The 23368-nt window shown below is 41.2% G+C and overlaps 1 protein-coding gene and 1 long non-coding RNA gene across 2 annotated transcripts in view; one reads left to right on the forward strand and one right to left on the reverse strand.

Annotated features, from left to right (window-relative positions):
• Positions 1–5391: 5391 nt before the first annotated feature.
• gng12a (guanine nucleotide binding protein (G protein), gamma 12a) overlaps positions 5392–23368 on the reverse strand; it is a 110121-nt gene continuing 92144 nt past the window's right edge. Inside the window, exons 2-3 of the mRNA XM_034182755.1 lie at positions 11797–11905; positions 5392–7220 (exon numbers count right to left, since the gene is read on the reverse strand). Coding sequence (XP_034038646.1) covers positions 7095–7220; positions 11797–11889 — 219 coding nt within the window. The 5' untranslated portion in view covers positions 11890–11905 and the 3' untranslated portion in view covers positions 5392–7094. The remainder of the gene's footprint in view (positions 7221–11796; positions 11906–23368) is intronic.
• Positions 11830–22442, forward strand: LOC117521457. The gene is made up of 3 exons (XR_004563945.1): positions 11830–11910; positions 21946–21952; positions 22431–22442. It is a non-coding gene; the product is annotated as an uncharacterized LOC117521457 (long non-coding RNA).

Genomic DNA, 23368 nt, shown 5'->3' on the forward strand with positions numbered 1-23368 from the left:
CATTCTGATTATTCTTCTATCCATTTTGATGGTTGTTTTCCGTTTTCTTCCACACGTCTGTTTTTTTTTTTTGTCCATTTTAAAGCATTGGAGATCACTGTAGATGAACAGCCTATAATTTTTTTTGCACCAGCGTATACGTTTTCTCTTCTCCAATCAACTTTTTAATCAAACTACGCTGTTCTTCTGAACAATGTCTTGAACGTCCCATTTTCCTCAGGCTTTCAAAGAGAAAAGCATGTTCAACAGATGCTGGCTTCATCCTTAAATAGGGGACACCTGATTCACACCTGTTTGTTCCACAAAATTGACGAACTCACTGACTGAAGGCCACACTACTATTATTGTGAACACCCCCTTTTCTACTTTTTTTACTAATAGCCCAATTTCATAGCCTTAAGAGTGTGCATATCATGAATGCTTGGTCTTGTTGGATTTGTGAGAATCTACTGAATCTACTGGTACCTTGTTTCCCATGTAACAATAAGAAATAAGAATAAGAAACCTGGATTAATCTTTTTAGTCACATAGCACTACTATTATTCTGAACACTACTGTACTTGTTCACGGTGGTTGGTAAGGTTGAACCTTTACCTATGTGAAGTGCCTTGGGGCTGCTCTGTGGTGATTTGGCGCTGTATAAATAAATTGAACAATGTTTTGATTTTCAAAAATACATTCATTCTCATTATGATGATTATTATTGTTGTAAATAGTGTCTTTCAAACATCTTCACATGTTGACCTTTACTCTCATGGGGGGGGAGGGAGGGGATTTTGACCCCTCATCCCTCTGGCTACACCCCTGCAGTCTATGTAAATGGTAAAAATGGTAAATGGACTGCATTTATATAGCGCTTTTCCATCTGCATCAGATGCTCAAAGCACTTCACAGTAATGCCTCACATTCACCCCAATGTCGTTTTTGACATTTTACACACGTCAACAGGAGGAAAAACTGCCATGACGAAAGGAAAAACTATTTTTTCGTTGTTTGTTTTGTGGAAGTCATGAACTGACTGGCTGTGAAGAAACATCTATCCCCTGCACAGTCTGTCAGAAACAGATTTGGTGCATATTTTAAGCAAGTGAAATGCTTGTGTGCATTTTTAATTAAACTGGCTTATGGTGGCACTTATGAAAGAGTTCAAGACTGTCAAACTGTTGATCTGTGTGAATAAAATTGGCTTGTTGCATTATAGGAGAGTGCTTTTAAAACATGCTTTCCATAGTAAAGCAGTTTGACTGCTGGCACCTCCTCTATTAAGTGCAGCATAGGGAGCGGGCAATTTGAGGACTTGGGTGTTTGTTTTTTTTATCTGATACTGATAAATCAACAAAAATGCCTTGATCAGGAAATCTCAAATTATCATGTAAATAATAATGATGAAAAAAGTTTTATTCAGGATTTTAAATCATAATTGTGAAGTTACAGAGCAGCTGGTGTACTGCTGCAGCCCCACACTCACCGCACCCTTCCTCCCCACTAACATCAGCACATTCCAGTACACTGACTCTGTAACCGTGTAGCCAGATTCTGACAGCGACTCACACGATCAGTCGCCCACAGATTCCCACATTGCTGCACAATGACAAACCAGCATTACTGCAGATTACCTGCATGCTTACAGTGAAAATCCTGTCCACATCATGTGTGCACAACAGCTCCATCTCAATGAGCCACATGTGCTGTGCACTAGAGGTGGGCGGATTGATCCTAATATCGATAATATCGATACCAACGCTGGTATTGATATTGAACGATGTTCGTGTAAAAAGGTCGATGCTCAAGCTTTTTTCTCTCCTGCATGCACTGACTGCTGCGCACACAGATTCATCAAAGTCTCCTCTCTGTCTGTAAGAGCAGCGCTGCACTGTGTCACACAACACAGAGCAGCGCACCCTTCTATTGTGGTTTGTCAGCCCTCTACCTCAGGAGATGTGTTGAGTGATATTTTTTTTTTAAACAAAAATGTTGATTAGATAAAATATTTTGTTGTCATGTACAATGTTTGGCGAAATTCTATCCTAGGTCTTTTGGGTACTTTGGATCTATGAAGCTTAAATATGAAAAAGTATTGGTATCGGTATCAGCGATACTCGGCCTGTAATTACTTGGGATTGGATCAATACCAAAATTCCCGGTACTGCCCACCTCTACTGTGCACTCTCTGCTTCTCATTTTGGTCAGCGCAAAAATAAGTGTAAATCTGATCTTATTTAAAGTATTTGAGAAACAGATCTTATGTTCAGTCCGCATTTGGTGCAGGGCTGCTCACTGTACATAGATGTATGTGCATCTGCAGGGAACAGACGGAAATCACGAGAAAAGTTAGGTCTATTTAGGTTTGAGAAATGTGTATTTTTTCCAGTGGTTGGCAAAAAGCAAGGTCAGAAATACCCCAGAAGCTTCCAGCAGAGAATGAAAACAGGCTTTCAGTCGAAGAACATTTCCCAAAATAGCTGCTCCACTTCCAGGGCTGAGTCTATTCTATAATTAGACCGGCTGTCTTCTGAGGCTGACAGTCATAGTGTGAGGCCTGAGGTGCCTCCTGTCTCAGCCAGATATAAATAAATGACCAGTGGACAGAAACCCAATGACAGGAAACATCCACCAAGCCGCAGATAAACTGCAGATTTCTGTGGCCGTGATGCAATGTTGCAAACAAGTTGCCCCAAACACTTGTTTACACTGACAATGAAATCTCGGCCTCCCCAGCAAGAATGTGATTGTGCACGAGATTTGACACCATAAAGGCGTCAATTAGGACTGCTGTTTCTTTCCCCCTTACCCACCACTTCTGTGTAAGGTTACTTCACTCTGAAACGATTACAGCAACCTATATTTCACAGAGACCCATAAAAATGAGGACAAGTTAGTGGCTCCCCAATGAAATTGGACATTTTCTTTAAAATTTTCCCGTGCTTTAAGAGAGCAAAGAATTTTCAGCACAGTAATTCTAAACATCCCAGTTCTATTTTAAATGCTTACCTTATTTTATTTTGCACACAAACAAAATCACATCACTGCAAAATAGTGGTTTGTGCTGTGATTCAACAAAAAAGGTCAGTTCTTAAGGGAGCTAATAATTTTGACCCTGATAGTTTTTGTGAAATAATTTTGTTCCTGTGTGAAAAGTAAAATAATGTCAGTATCCAAAATAAAATGAGGATATTTAGAAATGCTGTGTTGAAAATTCCTTGTTCTGTTAAACAAACCAATGAAAAAAAAAAGCACCTGGGAAAATTTTGAAGAAACTTTAAGATGCCGTCACACATAGTAAGAATGTGCAGGAACCAGGCAAACAGCAAAAATGGCCATAATCCGGAGCAGTCGAGAGGGAAAGAGGTGTGTGGACTGTGGGCGGGTCCCGTCCAGATTACCTCGTCCACACATGCACGATCGCATCCAAAACGTATTTAGACAACAGACGACACAGACTGCTGTCAGACAGCCATAAAAAGCACTGAAGACTGCCTGATGTCCAAACGTCTGGATGACAAACACGGGACAGAGCGAGCAAGAGCTGTGTGCTCCCTTTGCACAGGCCACCGGTACTGGACATTGGAGAACAACAAACGTATGGGCCGGTGTCACCGACCGAATGGTCCTCCCTAAAAATTGGTCCGCCCTGTATTCACAACAGGATAAGCAAGCTCCGAAATGACGTAGGCACAGCAGCACATCAGTCAGGCGTAACACCAGGCGTAATGCTCTACACCAAAACTGGGTATTGCACTGTGTTGGTTTGCAAACCACCAATATACTGGACAGAAGAAAAAGATTAAAAACCAGTGAGGTTCACTTCCACCTGTTATTTATTTTGGATGTTGTTGATGGGCAAAACCCTGCTGTCCTGTGTTTCTTGCTGAGAAACGGACAAGCTGACAAACGTTGATGGACTTCTTTTAAAAAGGCTGTGTTTCTTCAGTAATTTCCGCAGTAAGGAATTTCCCAGACCTCGTCTTCCAAAACATGAACGTCTTCTCATCAGGCTGTGATGATGAATCTGACTGAACTAGCGTAACAGGCCATATTAAGACTTTTTATTTACACAGTGTGTGAATGGTTTTAGGAAGTGGCTCTTCATACTCATACGTAGCGCAGCCTTGTTATGGTTAGGGGTTATTGTTATAGTCTTGTGAGGACTGTAACTTCTGCTGCTGAGCCAATCAATGGGCAGCAGTGGGTCAGCGAGGGTGACAGCAACACAGCGCAGTGTCTTTAAAAAAAAAGCCAAAAAAAAAAAACCACACTGCTTCACTTTAAATACACGTCTATTTTAGGTGATCAGCGCGAAGAGTCTTATGCTTAAAAGGTTTTATTTTACTCAGTGTCCCATTTTGAAAAGTTCTAGTTTCTCCTGCCTGCTACAGCATGCTCTATTGTCTTCTCCATTTTTCGTGGGAGTATTACAGCGCCACATACAGGTCTGGGGTATACAGCATTTACAGTGTCCCACAGCTGACCTTGAACGCTATTAACCAGTTTGGAAAAGATATTTTTTATAACTGGTTGTGGTGTTGCAGACCGAATGGTCCCCCCGCTAAAAATTGATCCGCCGTGCCTCCACTGCGCATGCGTCATTTGTGACCACAGCAACTGGTCTGAAATGGATTGTCTTCACCCAAAGCGATCAAAGGGATTAACGGGATTATTAAACATCAGATGACAAGGTAAAACTTCTTAAATCATTCTAAAGTCAGTTTTAAGCAGAAACTGGGCCATTTTAAGCAGAAACGAGGCGATACTCTGTGTGACACTTTGAAATGATGGAGCCGCAGTGAAGGCATCAGCAGCAGCTGGTCATGGCTGCTGCACTCTGATCACTTCCCCAGGCTTTTATTATGAAATAATGGTGAATTTATGTGGAAATGATTGTTGTACAAATGCTTCAGATATCTGTTGATGAGAGAGAGATGATGACTGGAGTGCAGTTTTAAGCAGAAACGAAGCGATAATTGGTGAAATGCTGCCAACACTCTGAAATGACACATGCGTAGTGAAAGCAGGGCGGACCGATTTTTAGAGGGGACCGTTTGGTCGGCAACATCAATTTCGGGGTGTAACCCATAACTGGAAACGTTAAAATATCCTTTCTGATCAGAACGAACGAGTTGGGAAAAAATTCTGATTCAAAGCCCTGATCTTAAGACAAAATGATGTATAATTAGGGGCGTGGTCACTCTGAAAGATAGAGCTGAGTGGCTGAGCCAAGTTCTGACTCTCACAGCGTCAGTAACTCATCCACCAGCAGCGGCTGCTTGGCTCCTCTGGAGGGCTACGTGTTGTTTGGAGCATTTTATTCTAAACACCTGGAATAATATGGCTTGTTGTGTAGTGAAATGTCAAAATAAAATAAAAACACACTTTGCAGTCATTACACCATGACACTGTAGGAATGCTTCACTTTATTAATTTTAGTTACGTCTTCTTACAAAGGTTGGTCTATTAATTAAACAGTTATCAAAACGTAAATTCTGACAGTGATGGAATAAGGCTATTACAGAGTTGCTGCATGGACAGAATTATGACTTGGCAGTGGAAATCCCAACTTTTCCATAAGACATATACACCATTGATTTATTGCAAGTAATCACAACTGATAGAGGACTCATTAAAAACAAAACCAAACTGGATAATAATAACAGCAGTAGATCTTGCAGATTTGAAGACCTGAAAGTACCATTTTGAGAAGGCATCAATACAGAAACTGCTGCAAAGCGGAGCACCAGGTAAGGCAAATACGACATCACGTTCTGTGCGTCACAGACAGCAAGAGACAAAATGACACAATTACTTCCTTCCCTCACAAAACCAATACGACAGACAAACATTTTAAAGATAATACATCAGAATGTCCTTTATAATACGTGGCAAACATAAGTAAGGCTTTAGAGCGTAAGATTATTTAAATTTAGGCCACTTGTTGCGTTTCTATCTTAATTAACGGCTAGTCTCCCAGAGAATCAAAACATGTTGGACACGTTGGACTGAACACCCACACAAACAACTGGTTTTGTCACTACAGCAAACTACCAGTTGGTCCAGTACCTGTAATACTTCAGAATGTGTACAGGTTTAACTTAAACATGTTTTGTGTAGTGTGAGCTGGCACACGGTGTTGCATCACAGCTGGCTGATGTGCTTCTCGTCCTATTACAGCGTACAACAGAAAAGGCAAAAGGAATGGCTTCATGGTCTCATTCACATATTTATATTTGTTAATACATCCACACTGTGTGGATTTGAAAGGTAGTATCATAAATTTGGCTGAGTCCCAGGTACTTGAATGGTTTCCCAACACAGTGTCAGCTGGGTGAGTGTTTACAGATATACTCAATTCACTCAGTGTGCAGCAACAAGTCACCACAATGCTGAGATCACCGACAACCCAATTTGTGAACCATGTAGTCACATGTTCAGATGAAAGTTGCTTAATGTGGGTAAAGACAATACTGCACTCTTGCAATCCCACTGGAAAATCCACACAGTAACACGGTGGACTCCAAGGGAGGAGCACGGTCATGAATCTGACGTGGACTATGCAGCTGCTGCAGCATTCCACAATTAACAAATAATCATGACATCACCGCCCACATCCAAAGTACATTAAAGTGAGCTTTGAATGTGAGCTGAACCCAGCTGCTTGACCTGGACTTAAAACAGAAAAATACTGGTGGGACCAGCCTGCGTAAGGCAAAACAGTGAAAATAACAGTCACTGTCCAACGAAGGTGAATCCAGGAGGAGAGGAACCAAATCAACAGTGTTTAAGACCAAAAAAAAAAAAAAAAAAAAATCAACTTGGCAATCGATTAGAACATATGCAGCCAAAACCTCGTTAGTGGACAGAGTTTAAAATTAAGTGCTGCAATAGTGGGGACAAGCTGTTCAGTGAAACAGGGCAATGGGGTATAGTGCACGACTGTGCTTACTACAAATTCTTGCTTCCAAGAAAATTCTAAGTGAATTGCAGAATTATTAACAGATTAGGTGAACACCTGGTTATGAATACAGTCCAGCCCTCACTCCTCCCAACAAAAGAATATGGCAACATTAATAAGCAAACAAACACATAAATGCTAAGTGGTACTACAATATAGTGCAGGGTTTTTTGTCCTTGAAGGGATTGTCTGATGCAGGTATGCCAACGAGGAGAGGATCATTTCTGCCATGTTCGTTGCAGTAATTCATGAGGTCTGCAGAGGCCTTGGATACCTTAAAAGCAAAAACAATGAGGTTTACAACCAAATTCTTTTTCATGCAGAATTTAGGGCTGCACGATACATCAGTCGAGCTTTGTTGTTATGATGTGCATACAGTATGCACAACAGTTACACTACGCGGCATGTAACATCAAGGAAATGAAATTAAATCAAACATCACCTTATGCCCTTTTTTAAGTGCTTAGTCTTTTTTTTCCCCCATCATTCTGGGTTTGGGGTTCAATTCCACACATGCCCAGTTCCTGTCTGTCCGGAGCTTGCATGTTCTCCCAGTGTCTGCTTGGGTTTCCTCCATGCACTCTAATTTTGTCCCACCAATAAACATACAAATTAGGGTCTGTTGCATTATCTGCCTTTGACCAGGGCGGCGTGTTACGATCTGGAGTTGGACATTGAGCACTGAACTGTGGCTGACCACTGCATCAAGTAGTTGTATTGTGTCTTACTGTAATTTAAAGGGGTTAAATGCAGAGGACAAATGTAAATGTATGTATCCATGTATGTACAATGACAATAAAGGGCCTTCTTTTTTCTGATCTTCCATGTCAAATCAACAACTGAACTCAGTTTCATATAATTTACCGTATCCATGAGGTGGAATGCCCGTGGCCGAGCATCAGCCCACCGCCTTTTTTTTAATAAACGTTGGTTTAAATGCCCACCCTAAAATAAATTAAATTTGTGACCCCAACACATCGTAAAAATCAAAAAACAATGACTTTTCCTGATGTTTGTCTCATTGCTTCCATGTGCTCCGTTGTGACATCATCATCCTTGTGTGCTAGTAGTGGTTGCATGGCAATGATGTGAATTAGAGTTTGCCGTGAGTGAGTTGCAGCCAAGGCGGAAAGGATCTGGCACTAAGGAAAACAGTCACACACTGTGATAGATTAAGTTGATTACAACGGATTTAATTCATGATTTGAACAATAGCAAAAAAAAAAAAAAAAAAAAAAAAAAGCCTAATCCTTTGGTCTCCAGCAGATTTCAGACTCTAATGGAATGAGTGAACAACAATCAGGGCCCCTTCACACATTGTGTGAAGTTTGGACGAAGTGCACACTTAGTGCGCATGACGCAGGAATCGTGTGCAAACCGTGTAATGTCGTCCCTGTCGCTAACGCCTCGTACACCTGTTGCTACAACTATATACGCACACAAGCGCCTAAAAGACAAATTGTGCATTGTGTGAACCCATCGCACCTTCTCTTGGCAGGTGTTGGCCAAATTCTAGGTGACACGGAGGAACACCCAACACCGCTCGCATGGCACTTAGAAAATGCGTGGCCAGTCGCAATCTTGGCACGACAACAGACTGCAGACAATCACTGTCGTACTGCTGTGAAATTTGTCTAAGTTCCCCACGCGTGCAACTTTGCAACACACACTGACATGTGGGTGTGTGCGCTCCACTCACGGGAGGCGTGGCTTCAATAGAAGCAGCTGTGGTGATCTGTCATTCTGGATATTCCAGCTACACAACAACTGTCCACTGTGAGGCACGTGTGTCTGATTCCTGTATTTACGTGGACATAAATAAAAACATATATCACCATGGTGGTGACAAGCTGCAGCAAGTGTGTGTGTGCACGGAGTGGACACTGACAGCCCTCCAGGTTGAAACGGACCGTCAGATCAGAACACGCAGCGGGCAATCTGACGTGACGTCACCAACGTGAGCTCTGTTCCACATGATGCGGTGTTTGTGCGCCGTCCACAAGACACGTGAGTCGGGCAGAACACGCGCGCGGCTGACTGGACTCACCTGACCAGTAGATGTAGACATCAGAGCACACTGCTTCTCATTCACGTCATTTCATGACTGTATGTCAGTGACCATGGGTCATTGCCAGAGGAAAAGATGGATCATATTTGTTTTGCTCGCTTGATAAATGCAGTGTTTTTATATGGTGAGGGATTTAAATTTTTTTGTAATACTTCCATGTCCTTCCTCATATGAGGCAGCTTCCTGCAGCTTTCAAAGAACAGCTCCATAGCTCAGTGGTAAAGTCTCTGGCTGGGGATCAGAGGTTTTGAAAGGCGCAAGTTCGCATCACGGGTGGTGTGTTTTCTTTTTTTTTTTTTTTTTTTAATTATTCCAATAAGCAGAGTGATGTGGTCCCAGAGGTAACAGCTGGTATTTATTTTATTAATTATTCCACGTAAGCGGCGCAATTTGGTTCCACACATACTAGGCGGTTTTATTTCTTCCACATAAGCGGCGCCATGTGCTGCACCTGGCACTGTTCCTGCTCGACGGACACCGGAGCGTGTACAAACTCTCGCACCAGGTTTGTGCACACCTGCCCGTCGGAACGATGTTTCGTGTGCTAATTTTGAACTGTTTCGTCATTTTCGCCCAAACGGTGTCCAAACTTTGCACTGTGTGTGAAGGGGCCCTCAAATGAGGGTGTGCAACACATCTGGATGTGAACAAAAGACAAATAATGTATGGATAAGACTACCATCCAATGTCAACAGCTATGGTCGGGAGTCAGCGGCAAGAAAAACGGGATGTTGTTTCATCTTTAATGAGAAGGAATAATGGACAGCATGAGATGGATTATTTAAATGCAGAGAGTCACCTGGTTTTAAACAGGTACACATGAATAACTTGTGATTTACAGAAAGGAATTACTTTATAACCTCACAAAAAGTTAACTCACTGCTGCTTTTTAAGTTTCCTGTTTTAATATAGTATAACTATGTGAAACACAAACTCGTATTTCTTTAAATTAAGTAAACTATTGTCTGTGTTATTACTGAAAAATGACTGCGCCTCACATAGTCTCCTGCAGTCTGTTGCTGCAAACGGAATTCTGCTATACAGTTTTTCTGTTGCTGACATGAGAAAGCAGCTTAACTTCGACTGGATGTCCACTGGCAAGTTACGAACAAGTACAGGACAAAACATGGAACCACTGGGAAAGTCCTCTGTCTGATACTCGCTCAAAGTTTTGAGAATGTACACAACTTTCTGATGGATTCACCAGACATCTGCTGAAAAAACACATTTAATGAATGAGAAGAGAATTTGCACAGGACAAAAAGGGACACAAACGGTTATTTGTGATTTAATTTTTATTTGTAATAAAATCACATTTTATTGAAATGGGTGTTACGATGAATGGAATACTGGCGGTGCTCATGCACTGGCTCATCCCCTCTTCAGGCAGAATTTCTCTCAGAATGCCCATGTCATTCCAACGCATGACTACTGTACTCCAATTTATGGGTTCTTGGAGACACAGAATTTGTTGCTAGTGAGTGACATGCAGGTTGTGGCTGTCTCAATCGTCCTGTGCCTCTCTGTGTCCATCAGGAATAAATTCTAGAGGAGGTGGTTCCGGGCAATGTGAACTTTTTGCCACCCGCCCACAAAACCAACATCAAAAGTATAATAGAGCTCAGTTTTATTGACCCATCTCATACAACCTTATTCCACAGGGCACCATTCTATTACGATCCCCCACAATCCAGAAAAAAGTGCAAAAATGGGATGAAATGGCTTACTCCGACATGCATCCTATCAGGTCGTCTTATAAAATGCAGAACTGAAAATTGGCTGACTTATAAAGCACAAAACGCTCAAAACCAAAATAAAGCCATGTCCAGCTGTGTTCTGAGCCAGAACTGAAATGCTGCTTTTGCTTCAAATTCTTACCCCAAAAACAATCAAACAAGTTTCAAGTTGTACTCACTAGAACTACCCCGTTTAAAGCTGTTTGAACACGACTGAAGCTGTTAAAATTAAAAACACCCAGAAGTGACCGCGTAATGACGCCAATTTGGTGAATCAAAATGACATTTTTGAACAACTCAAAAATTTCACCCCGATTTCAAAACTGGTGCCGATGATGGCCCTAACTACTGTGTACAGCAAGTTTGTTCAAGACTGACAAAAGAAGGATCAAGGCGTTACTGTGATGCTTCAAAAAAATGCCTTGATTTGCTAATCATGATGAAATGGGAAGGAAATGCGCTCTGTGGAACAGGGGCATTAGCAAAATGTTCTGAGTTCTGCAACCTTTATTGTTAAATGTCAGAATAGAAGTACTGTATATATACTGTATATTCATATGACGATGAAAGAAACTACTATATTATAGAGTAGAACGTTCAGGAAAATATGAGAGAAATTTAAAAAAGAAAACGGAATATATGGTTGCAAAAACAACATTAACGTCAGTTGCATGCAATTATTTGGGGGAAAAGAAAGCATGATGTTGTCTAAAAGCAGACATATTGTCAAGCCTGTGCCCTGCAGAGTAAAAAGAACATTTTCAGCTTTTTAAAATTATTGTTTTTATATTCTATGGTGAGGCATTTCCCTCAAATGAATAAAATCACCCTAATCATTTTGAAATGAGTCATCCTTTCCAAATAGAGCTACTCAAGTTATCTGCGGAAAATTCTTGTGTTCTTGTAAAATTCCGGTATGTTTCATGTCAGAGGTAGAAAGTATTGTGCAGCCCTAGTAGAATTTACCTTCAAGAGTTTCTCCACAAACCACATAGAAATACACTAACTCCCACCACTACACTGTTAAATCCTTAGTTGTAGGTTACCTTTATCCTCTCGATGCTCGCCTCTATCTTCAGCTGCTGCACCATCCGTCGGGTGTGGGCGATGTTGTTGGAACTATGATTCTTTGACGACATCCTTGGCAACACCAAACTGCAGTGAAGAACAACCACAAAAATAAACTCAAAATACATCATGCACTCTGCAATGCTAGAATGAGAATTTGTATCACACACACACAAAACTGGCACTCACGGTGCTTGTGCATGCTATAAATAAATGGTGTGCAGCAGAAAACACAAGGAAAGTGCTTCATATGAGGAAAGCAATGACAGATTGTTGGAAAAGTGTTTCCCTCCTGTGCATCAATGATGTTTAGCACACACGAGCACCATGAGTACCAGTCATGCGCACCCCTGTATATGTATCTGACAACTGAATGCATTTATATAACACTTTTCCATCTGAATCAGAAGCTCAAAGCGCTTTACAATGATGGCTCACATTCACACAGACACACTCACACCAGTGTCAGGATGGTGCCATGAAAGATGCTCACTACACACTGGGAGCAACTTGGGGATTAAGGACCTTGGGCAAAGCCTGAACACTTCTAGCATCTTTACATCACTGACCTTCTGGTCAGACAGGGGTTTGAACAGAAGACCCTCTGGTCTCAAGACCAACTCTTAACCACTAGACCATCACAGACAGAATCCACTTCTAGCATCTTTACATCACTAAATTTCATTGAAATCCTTTAAAGTCAAAGAAAGGCCAGTGATCATGTAACTTCTTTTGGGAATTAGTTAATTCACAGGACACAGTAGCTCCTGCCTGACTGACAGACACCTTGATGACCACGTGAGACTTGGCATCTCCAACTCTAAACCCAATTCCAGAGAACTGACTTCACAAAAAGGTTGTGTAGGAGTGGCCACTAATCCTGGCTATCGTCATCCATTCCTGCTCTACCTGCAGCCATTGAACTCCTGGTACTGTTAAACTTTCACAGCGAAAAAAGGTTTGAAAGTGACTTTGTATTGCCTAAGGCAGTGATTCTCAACCGGGGTGCCGCGGCACCCTAGGGTGCCGTGATCGATCGTCAGGGGTGCCGTGGGTAGGGCTGTCACAATTATTACAATATTCGTCAATCGCGATTACCGTGAATTATTTATTTTATCCACAAAGCATAAAACGACTCAGAATCTGACGTCATTGTGCTGCAGCCTCGCTCTCGTCTTAAGGCGGGACAATAACATGGAGGCTGACGGCCGATTAAAACTGCCGTCTTCTTCAAAAGCCGTCTAAAATGCGGAGCTGTCGGTGTGTGTGTGTGTGCGCGCGCGCGGGCGGAGTTAACAGGCTGCAGACTGCGAGGGAGGGTGTGTGTTGGGTGTCAGCTTCACTCAGCTGACACGTTACAGTCTGAGAACCATCAGTGCGCAGCGAGCGCGGAGCAGAGAGAGGATTTAACCCGAGTGAACAAGTTAAAAAAAAAAAACGTGAAGCTGCTTTTACTTCTCTCTGAACTTTCTCTAAAGGTGTGATTCTGCCGTTACCGTCCTGTTCACACCATGTGCGCGTCGTATGCTGAATTTATGAGATCATGAGATGAAATAAACGGTCAAATAGCTTTAAAAACATATTTTAAAAATGAGAATATATGAATGAACTGAGCCACAAAAAAAAAAGAGAAAACAAAACAACAACAAACAAAAAAAACCCTGACATGGAGAAGCTGTGGTGATGTTCAGATGCACAGATCACAAAAAGCAGGTGAGAACTCTGAACTTTCACAGCTGTTGCTTTCTAAAGGTATTTATTTGTTCAATATGGGCTTAATGCAGTGTTTAAGCACAAAACGTGACTGATGAGGAGAAACAATTTCAGAAATGCAACAGAAACAACCACAATTCAGAAAAAGTTGGGACTGTATGTAAAATGAAGATAAAAATAAAAATGTTGCACCATTCCAGGTTTCTCCACTCACAGAAGCCAAACGTTCTTCCAGAGTTGTGTAATTATACTACAATAGTAGAATATAAAGAAGGGGGAAAAAAAAGAAAAAAAATAGACAATATATTCATCAATCGCAATTATTTGTCTGACAATTAATCGTCTCCAGAAATTCCTAATCGTGACAGCCCTACTTGAGATCAGAGCGCAAAATGCTTGAGGATTTTCGAAATGCGGTGTTTTCTGTATAGATTTTCTATTGCGATAATTGCGTTTTGCGCAAAACCAGAGGTAATAGAATTATAATATTATTTTGGTTGGTGGTGTGCCGCAAGATTTTGTAAATATAAAAAGGGTGCCGCGGCTCAAAAAAGGTTGAAAATCACTGGCCTAAGGAATACTAAGTAAACAAATTTTATTAGGATTAGCTTGAAATTCTTCCCCAAAAATTTACACAGTAAACACCACAGAAGTATTTAAGAGATTCAAACACAGGGATAAGTCACAAAGGTCATGTTTCTGAGAGGGGATTTGAATACAGCTGTCAGAGAGACGCAGGAACACTGAGCATCAAGCATATTATATATATATATATATATATATATATATATGGATGGAAGGCAATGCACAGCTGAGCTCCGTCTGCACAGGTCACGTGTTGTTCTTATTGACCTCTGACATGCTTTGCTTCCTCAACAATTCTCAGTCTCTTAAACATTCCAATCTGTCACTTTGATGTTTCGATTCAAAGTTTTAAGTGATTACAGTGAAAAGGAGAGCTTAAAGCATTTTCACCTTTCTTGTGTGCCACTGGCTGTAGATTATTCACTTGCACTGAAAGTTGAAATTACTGATATTTTAAGAAGCCTTAATCTATCATAGTGAACACAGAGTTATTTTTTTCTAAAGCAGCAATTTAATCATTTATTATACCCAAGGTCCCAAGTTTGCCTCTGACCTGTTCCTTTCTGTGTGGAGTTTGCTTGTTCTCCCCGTGTTAGTGTAGGTTCCCTCCGGGTGCTCCGGCTTCCTCCTACTTCCAAAGACGTGCCAGTTCAGTGACTTGGTGACTTTAAACTGACAGTGGGTGTGTGTGAGAGCGTCTGTTTACACGTGTTGGCTTGTACAGGGTGTACCCCGTCTCTTTCCCAATGATGACTGGATAGGCTCCAGACCCCTGCAACCCTTAAGTAGAATAAGTGGGTTTTATAAAAATAGACACACTATGCATGACTTTATTGTTAGTTAGCTCTCAAAGTGCTTTATTTCTTATAGTGTGAATAGGTAAGTGCAGGAGAAGGAAAAATGTTTCATATTTTTAAGCACAGATTCATAATTTGATGTACATCACCTGCAGTAAAATGTATGTTTTGTTTGTAGAGCTTTCAGTGCCTAGTTTCTAAAACAGGGATATACATATATATTTTTGTTTCTTTGTTTTAAATTGACTAGATATTTACCTGCTTTATTATTATTATTATTAATAATAATAATAATATATGTAAGAGTTGTGTTTCAGTTAAATTTAAATATACTGTATATAATTTCCCAAGTTTCAGAGTTCAATTTAACTGTCCCTCTTTTAAAAAAAAATGCAGATTTTACATGCATGTAGTGTCCTGGGAATCAGAATTTCTCCCTACATATGTGCAGATTATCAAAGTATTGCATAATAGGTGTGCAATATGAATGGCCTGCTTCTGTCCCGTTTGCTGCTATGCTAGCTTGAGAGGGGAACAGCGAATGAGCAGCAAGTGAAATGAAGACTGCAGACTGCACACTGGAAGACTATAAAATCCACTCAATGTCCAGGTTGACTGCTTTTAAAGTGGGACAGTCTTCACAATTGTGCCTGTACACAAACAGGCTCAGCTGTGTGCACATGATACAGGTGAGCTCAGTTAACTCGCACACACGTACTTAACTTATGGTCAAGTTGTGGACCCCGAAAATTTAGACTACCTATAAAAGTCTATTTTGATTTGACTGTTTTTGGGAGGGATCGTCAGTGCAGATGATTCTGGATGATGAATTCTCTTCTTCCTTCTCCGGCTGCTGCAGGTCAGCGATGAGGACGGACGATTCTTGTTTTGATTCAAGTTTTTGGATGCGACTCTTTAGATCCCTACTGCTGGTTCAGATTGGGCCGGAATTTATACATGCGACTGCCACAGGCTCGTGTATGCAGAAAGTCTGATTGAGTTGTATTCTATTGTATGTCACATTTAAACATCAAAATTCACTGATTGAATGGGGACTCGATCAAATGACAAGGGGACACCTAATTCTTTTACCCCATAGAGTCCCTGTGACTCTAACTTTCCAAACCAAAATCAAACCGTGAAGTTGAAAAAGGTCTTTTGGTGTTCATTAGAGTTAAGCCCCTTTCACACTGGCGTATTCGTAGAGCTGCGTATTGCGGCGTTGTGTTTCATTTAAATATGCCCAAAATGTGCGCGTACTCAGCCTTTTTCCGTGTTCATAGATCTGCTTGCAGCTGCGTGTCTTTGCTTTTTAATGTGTGCACACAGTCGCGTGTAGCCCTTGCCGCTATTTAAAACCAGTTCACTCCTGCCGGCTGTGCAGAACACATCACTGCACTTGGAAAACAGTGGACTGTATCATGAGGGTTGTACAGTTTCGTTACTGCCACGTATGTAGCCAAAGCTGCTATTTTCTGCCTCTGTGGAAGTGCGCTCTGTTCTCTACTGCACTGTGTGGTGCACTGGTGCACGTCAGAAACAGAGTCATTTAACATTATTATTTTTATTATTTATTATTTTTTTGTCTTGGTGGATCATTTTCATTGTGTCCAGATGCTGCTGAGTCTGGCTGTGGTAAAGGCTGCTGTGAATGAAGCGCTGTGACTCTAAACTTTTAAAGCTCCAGTTGCTCCAATCAGGTCTGCTGATTTGATCAGACCTGATGGATCAGGACATCTGATGAGTGCACCGACATGCAGCGACGAGGCTTTTATTTTAAAGAGTCACAGCACTTATTCAGGTTTGATCAGCGAAAGAGAGAGAGAGAAGAGCAAGAGAGAGACAGAGAGAGCGAGCAAGCGAGCGACCTGCTATTTCTGGATTTCTGATTTGAGGTTCGATTCCCTGTTCTGAGCACACACAGGCACTGTGGGATCATGTTCTCATGTTCTCCAGCTGATTCCTCTGCTTTCACGCACTCAGTTTTTGGTTGTGTATAGGAGCGCCGTGTTGCACAGACTTGCATGCAGTAAAGCTGTACTGTGCAGACCTGCTTAAAACCGTGTCCAGCGCTCTACACCGAAGAAAATTAAACATGTTTAATTTCTTCCGTCCTGCGCATGTAGCCCTCAACATACTGCTGCGTAGGGAGCAAAAACTTGACATAGAGCTTCTAAAAGTGGGCGGAGAGCTGCTCAACTTGGCGTAGACGATACGCCACAATAAGCAGCTCTACGAATACGCCAATGTGAAAGGGGCTTTAGTTGTTGCATTTGCAGTACTTTACAGAATTCAGTACCAGTTGCTTGCAGCTCAGTGACCAAAACAGCCTGGATTCACATCCAAAAATTCAGCCATCAGCCACATCTGAGCTCTGTGAGTACTCATTCAATACCAGCATGAACATCAGCATGGCTTCCTTGAGGTTCATTTTCACAATGTGTTTGATTCTGTTGACTAGGCTGCTCTGTATGGAGTGGGGGCCGAGCTTCAGACATCTCAGGTAATTCTGACATTTGCCGGGGATATGTTATAGCTCTTATACTATGAAATACTTGCATGGACTGGGTGTTGGGTAGGGTCATCTTATGGATCTCAACTTTAGGGAAGATGCTGTGATCTTTGCAGCATCAAAGGATTCCCTGACTGTGGCACTTGAGCAGCTGAGTGACAAGTTGGAATGTCTTGATTTGTAATTTTCCTTGATCAACGCTAAGATCTAAGATTTCAATGACTTCCTGGACTCTGTCATTAGACGTGTATACTGTATGTATGTGGTAAAACTGTCAAAATTTTATAGGTTCAATTATGTCTGCAGTGACATTCATGTGGATGGGTCTTCTGCCTCTGAGGTAGAGAAACGCCTGGGACGAGTTTAAGGAATTATGAGGGCCGCAGACAGAGGTGTTTGGTGATGCTCGTATCTTTGCAGGAGAATGAAGGTGCAAGTCTTTAGGGTTCTGATGCTTCTTGTTGTGAGACTTTGACACCTAAGCTGTCAACTTGGGTGTCTTTGGTACTCTGCCCCTTCTAAGGATGCTTGGATACTATTAGAATTACATGGAGCCAAATGAATGACAACTGACTCAGCTGAGGCGCACCACTGACACTGTGAGGGAACGCCAGCCATGACATTTTTGTCATATTACACTCTTCTCTGGGCATGCAGCTGCCAAAGAGTTGAGGACGCCAACAATTGTAAAAGGCCAAGAAAATGCCTATGTTTCACCAAGGTGCTGCAGATTGATGGTAACTTTTGAGAGGCGAGGAATTATCAGCTGTCTGCCTGGGTGGTTGCCTTTCAGGATGCAAGTTAGTTCCATACTCTGGTGGATGCTGTCAAGGGTTGCACCAAGGCATATTCCCATATCTGAATTGGGCAGGTACAGTTTAATTCTGCATAACTGTACATGAAGTTTCATAACTACAAAAAATGTTCATTCATTTCAGCTACAACACTGCGTGCACTACATTTGTTAGGCTGCAACCGTGAAAGCAGTTGAACATTTTCGTGTACTTCAAACTGTTCCAGCTACACTTGTTCCAGCTAACTGGGTTACAAATCCATGCCTAGGGATAGGTATCGGGAACCGGTTCTTTTCGGTATCGTTAAGAAATGATTCGATCCATCGACATCAATAGCCTTTTTGCTTAACGATTCCCTTATCGGTCCTTCAGAGCGGCCGTTGTTTTTGAGGGTGTTTGTCAGGAAAATGACGATTTCTCTACATTGATTACAGACCCTGCAGTGGGGCTGTAATCAATCGTTTCTGCAGTGTGGCTTTGCTTTGAACCTTGAATCAATGAAGCAGTGCTTCGATCTGCTGCTTCGTTGATTCATTGTTTTATTTAATTTTATCTTAATTTTTTATTAATTTATTTTTATTTATATAATAGCAGCAACAATAACAGTAATAATAACTAATAATGCTACAATAAAATTTTAGACAAAGAGACAAAAAGAACCTGATAAAACAAAACAACAGAAAAGATACAACCAAATAACAATGAACATATAGAAACACCTCCACTTCATCACTGTTTTATTTAATGACAATTTGTTTCTGTCAAACCTTATTTTGAATTTGTTCATTTCTTCAGTGATTTCCTCCAGAACTATCTGCCAAACTAGAAAACTGCTGCATCCTAGTAAGAGCAGAATACTACTGGAATGAATCGGAATATGGAAAGTTGTTTTTTTTTCTCACCTAAATGGATGCTGCACTCACTGCAGTTTATTGTCTGGAATAGTCTCAGATTGCATTTCAGAGCTTCTAGAATTCAAACATTTTTGTGTGGGTGGTGTTGGGGGGTAATTTTGGGTTACAGCTTTTTTTGTTTTTCCACTACTTTCATCCCTGAATATGTCAATCGTGAGTCACTTTAGTGCAGATTAAAGTCACTAACTAGGACTCCTGTCTTGTTGTGAAAAAGAAATGAGAATCATCCTCCGTTCTGTTCACACAGCTCCAAACGCTCTCTGCCAAGTCAACTTAGAATGATGGAGTCCAGTCGGAATTAATAAATTCAAAGCGAAACGCCGTTTAAATCAATTGACACCTCTTTCCAAATGTTGTAATGCAAACAAACTGAAATCGATCAAAATGTTTTTTCCTCCCAAAATGAGACGCCCTGCGCTGATGTGCAGCAGCCGGCTGAGCTCAGCTCAGATGTATGGAGAGACATTCGTGCCAAAATGTCTGAAAGGAAATGCTTTTGACAAAAACTACAGATTTTATTTTTATTTATGTTCAGAGATCAAGGATCCAGTCACCAATCTAAAATGTTGTTGACATAGAAAAACCTGTAAAGCCTACGTTTAGTACACAGAAAATTCACAAGAGGTATCAATAAGGGAACTGAATAGGAATCAAATCAATAATGGCATCGATAGATAAAATCTTATCAATACCCATCCCTATCCATGACAAAATCCCAACGGACAATATTCCAGTGGATAGAATCCCAACCCCTTATTACAAAAATGAACAAAATCCCAGTCTCATTCCAAAGTCCCATCTCACTTGTTAAGAGGTTACAGCTTTTTCAAAGTAGTGATCAGATTATCAGGTGCCAAAACCTGAGCACTGTGTTGAGATGACACCATAGTTGTTTAGAGGTGTCAACTACATTAATGTAGTACACCAACCCTAACCCTATTATATTTTATATTTATTCAGGAGACTGGGATTTTGTCCACTTGTGTAATAAGGAGTTGGGATTCTGTCCACTGGGATTATGTCCGTAGGGATTTTATCCTGTCACCCTGGGTTACAAAGAGCATCCTGGCAAATCGCAGAAATTCTAAATAAACTGTATGAACCACAAAACAAACAGGCATGATGGAAATGAGGGTCAGCGACGTACTGTGTGCACTGAAGAGGCTGTGTAAGTGTTGTTTGTTGCAGTGGAGTGGCGTTCTAGTTCACTGGCTGCTAATCATTTACAGACTGGACAAGCCTGAACACATCCTGCAGTCTGCACGTCACTCCCTGGTGTTTTCTCTCTCTCTCACACGCACACGCACACACACACCTTCTTCGGGCTGCTCTCATTGAACAAAACGTTTCCTGGCAGAGAAGAGGAAGAAAGTGTCTTCTCTATAAATTGGCGTGGGGTGGGGTATATTTTGCAGACACTGGAGTTTTATTTATTTAATCTAATCATTGCTAAATATTAAAACTCTTTGATTCCAATTGAGTTTTCATTGGCAGTTTCAACAGGAAGTACTGGAACAATTAAGCAAATCTTAGACTTCATGACAGTCAGCCAGGCCCCGGAGCAGGATGTCGGTCCTCCAGACAGATGCCGACACGCTATTTGGATCATGAGGCTCTTCATTTGTTTTCAAGAACAAAGAGTGAGGAAGGAGTAAAGGCAAAAGGCGGAAATGGAGAGGAGGAGGTGAGGGAGGAACAAAAAAGGATTTACTGACTTTCAAATACACTTGACATGAAACACTGAAGAGTTAAGTTAATAATCATTACCTCCGCCAAGGAGGTATTGTTTTCACCCGTGTTTGTCTATTTGTTAACAGGGTAATTCAAAAGTAATGAACTGATTTCAATGAAATTTGGTGAGCACATAGATAATGTTGAGGGACACAAGTCATTCAATTGTGGAGGTGATCTGGAATATATTCTGGAACTGAGATCCAGAAGAATGTTTGGCACATAGCAACATATCACTTGACTCAAAACGTTGTCAGGATGTTGATGAAATTTGGTGAGCAGATGGATAACGTAGCACATTTTGAATACGTTTTAAACAATATGTGGCCTTGGCGAACATAGGCACTCCTGAGTGCCTTATAGTTCTGGATATTAGTTACCATTTTCAGTACCATGTTAACACAAGAAAACGTGGAATTTCCATATGGAATAAATCTACACAGTAATTTCATACGACAGTTTGTTTACATGAGTGTAAATTCCAGTTTCAATCTGCTAAATAATGACAGTGGTCATTTATCTGACATGTAAAAATAAAGCAGAAGGTTTTCCAATCAAGAGGCAAGAGATACCTGAATGAGCTAATCAGCTTTTGACAAAGCAGGGAGAGATGTGAAAAAGCCAGTTTAGTGTTCCCTGAACACTGGGTTTGGGAACCACTGCAGTACAGGCCCCGAGGCCCATTGGTGATGGTGCCTATTCCTCAATTGCACAGCATGAAGTGGATGGGAGTCGATGACTGCCTCTGGATGGGACAACAATCCATCACAGATTATTTCCCCAACCAAAGCCAGAACCCATTTACAGCTGGGTGAACTGAGACAACGCAGATTATGTGTCTTTGTCAAGGACACAGACAGGTGGCACGACTGAGAATCAAAACCAACTCTACTGGTAGTCCATATTGGTAGAATCCCATTGCTTACTTTATTTTTAAAATTAGTCATATAAATAAAGGTCATGTCTGGGAGCACAAGCTGGATGCACCATGCTACAGAACGACCTTAGGTCCTGGATGGCATCCACCCAGGCAAACAACATCTCCACCTCTCAAAAGTAACCATCTTTCTGTTGTGGTCAGGTGAAACGTGGGCGTCCACTTTGCCTTCTGCAGTTGCTGAAGCACCTGTGTGCTGGATCATTTCCAGAAAAAGCAACATGTCCAAAATGTCACAGCTAATGTTTCCTCACACCCAATCTTTGTCTTCTCAATTAACTGTTTGTTGGACACAAAGTCAATCCAGTGGTAGCCGAGGATCCTTCGAAGAGACCTAGTACCAAAGACATTCAATCAGTTAGACTTGGACATTAACCAGTAACCTAACAACAACCAGTAAGACAGGATGCAGCAGTACCCTAGAGACTTGGACCTTCAATATCTTGCTAAAACATCTGGATTGCCAAACACCTCTGTTCAGCAACCTCATGACTCCTTAAGCTCTTCCAAGGCGTCTCTCGATCTCAAAGGCAGAGGACGCAGAGACATGAATGTCACGGTCAATGTAAGTAAATGTCCCTGCAAGTTCAACACTTCTGCATCATACAGTTACATTTCTGGTGGCTGAGTACAGGAGGTTATTTAAAGTCTGGATTTTAGCCCAGATGACAGACAATCATAAACCCACACACTCAGATTTCTTACTCAGCTTCTCAAATGCTGCAATCACACCCACTGATTCCACAAAGATCACAGCATAATCTGCAATCACCAACAAAGGCACCTGAGTCACTGGTTTCCACAAATATATCAAGCATCCATATAATAAAATTTAATTTTTTTTAGTTTTAAGCACATAATTCCCTAAGAATCAATCAGTAAAGATATTTTTATACTTTCTAGCGGTTCTCCCCCAGAAAAATTTGAAATCTCGGTCTATTTATCCCACCAAAAAATTCAATTCTTATTCACTTCTATATATGGTAAACACAATAACACAGATTTTTCCATCCAATGCCGATGTTAGGGATACTGACAACTTCAGACGCACAAGTGTTTTTCGCATCAATATCTGACTTCTACAAGGATGTTAAATATTTATTATATTGGGTGATGGTCTAGTGGTTAAGCATTGGGCTTCAGACCAGAAGATCCTCGGTTGAAATCCTACTTTACCAGAAAATCACTAAGGGCCCTTGGGCAAGGTCCTTAATCCCCTAGTTGCTCCTGGTGTGTAGTGAGTACCTTGTAGGGCAACAGCCTGACATCGGGGTGAACGTGAGGCATTATTTTTAAAGCACTTTGAGCATCTGATGCAGATGGAAAAGTGCAATATAAATGCAGTCCATTTTTACCTCCACATGAATATTTCACATCAGTGTAACAGAAGAAACCATACAATGCAGATTTAGCAGGCTAACATAACAAGTTTGCATGGAGACCGTTTGATGTAAATTCATCCCAAAGACAGGAGTTTGATTTCTGTGAAATAACTTGAATAATGTCAACTGACAACGAATTCCGTCAAAAACATGATATAATAAAATCAAAGACTGACCAGGGGTTT

This window comes from Thalassophryne amazonica, chromosome 12, assembly GCF_902500255.1.
Source record: "Thalassophryne amazonica chromosome 12, fThaAma1.1, whole genome shotgun sequence".
Lineage (NCBI taxonomy): Eukaryota > Metazoa > Chordata > Actinopteri > Batrachoidiformes > Batrachoididae > Thalassophryne > Thalassophryne amazonica.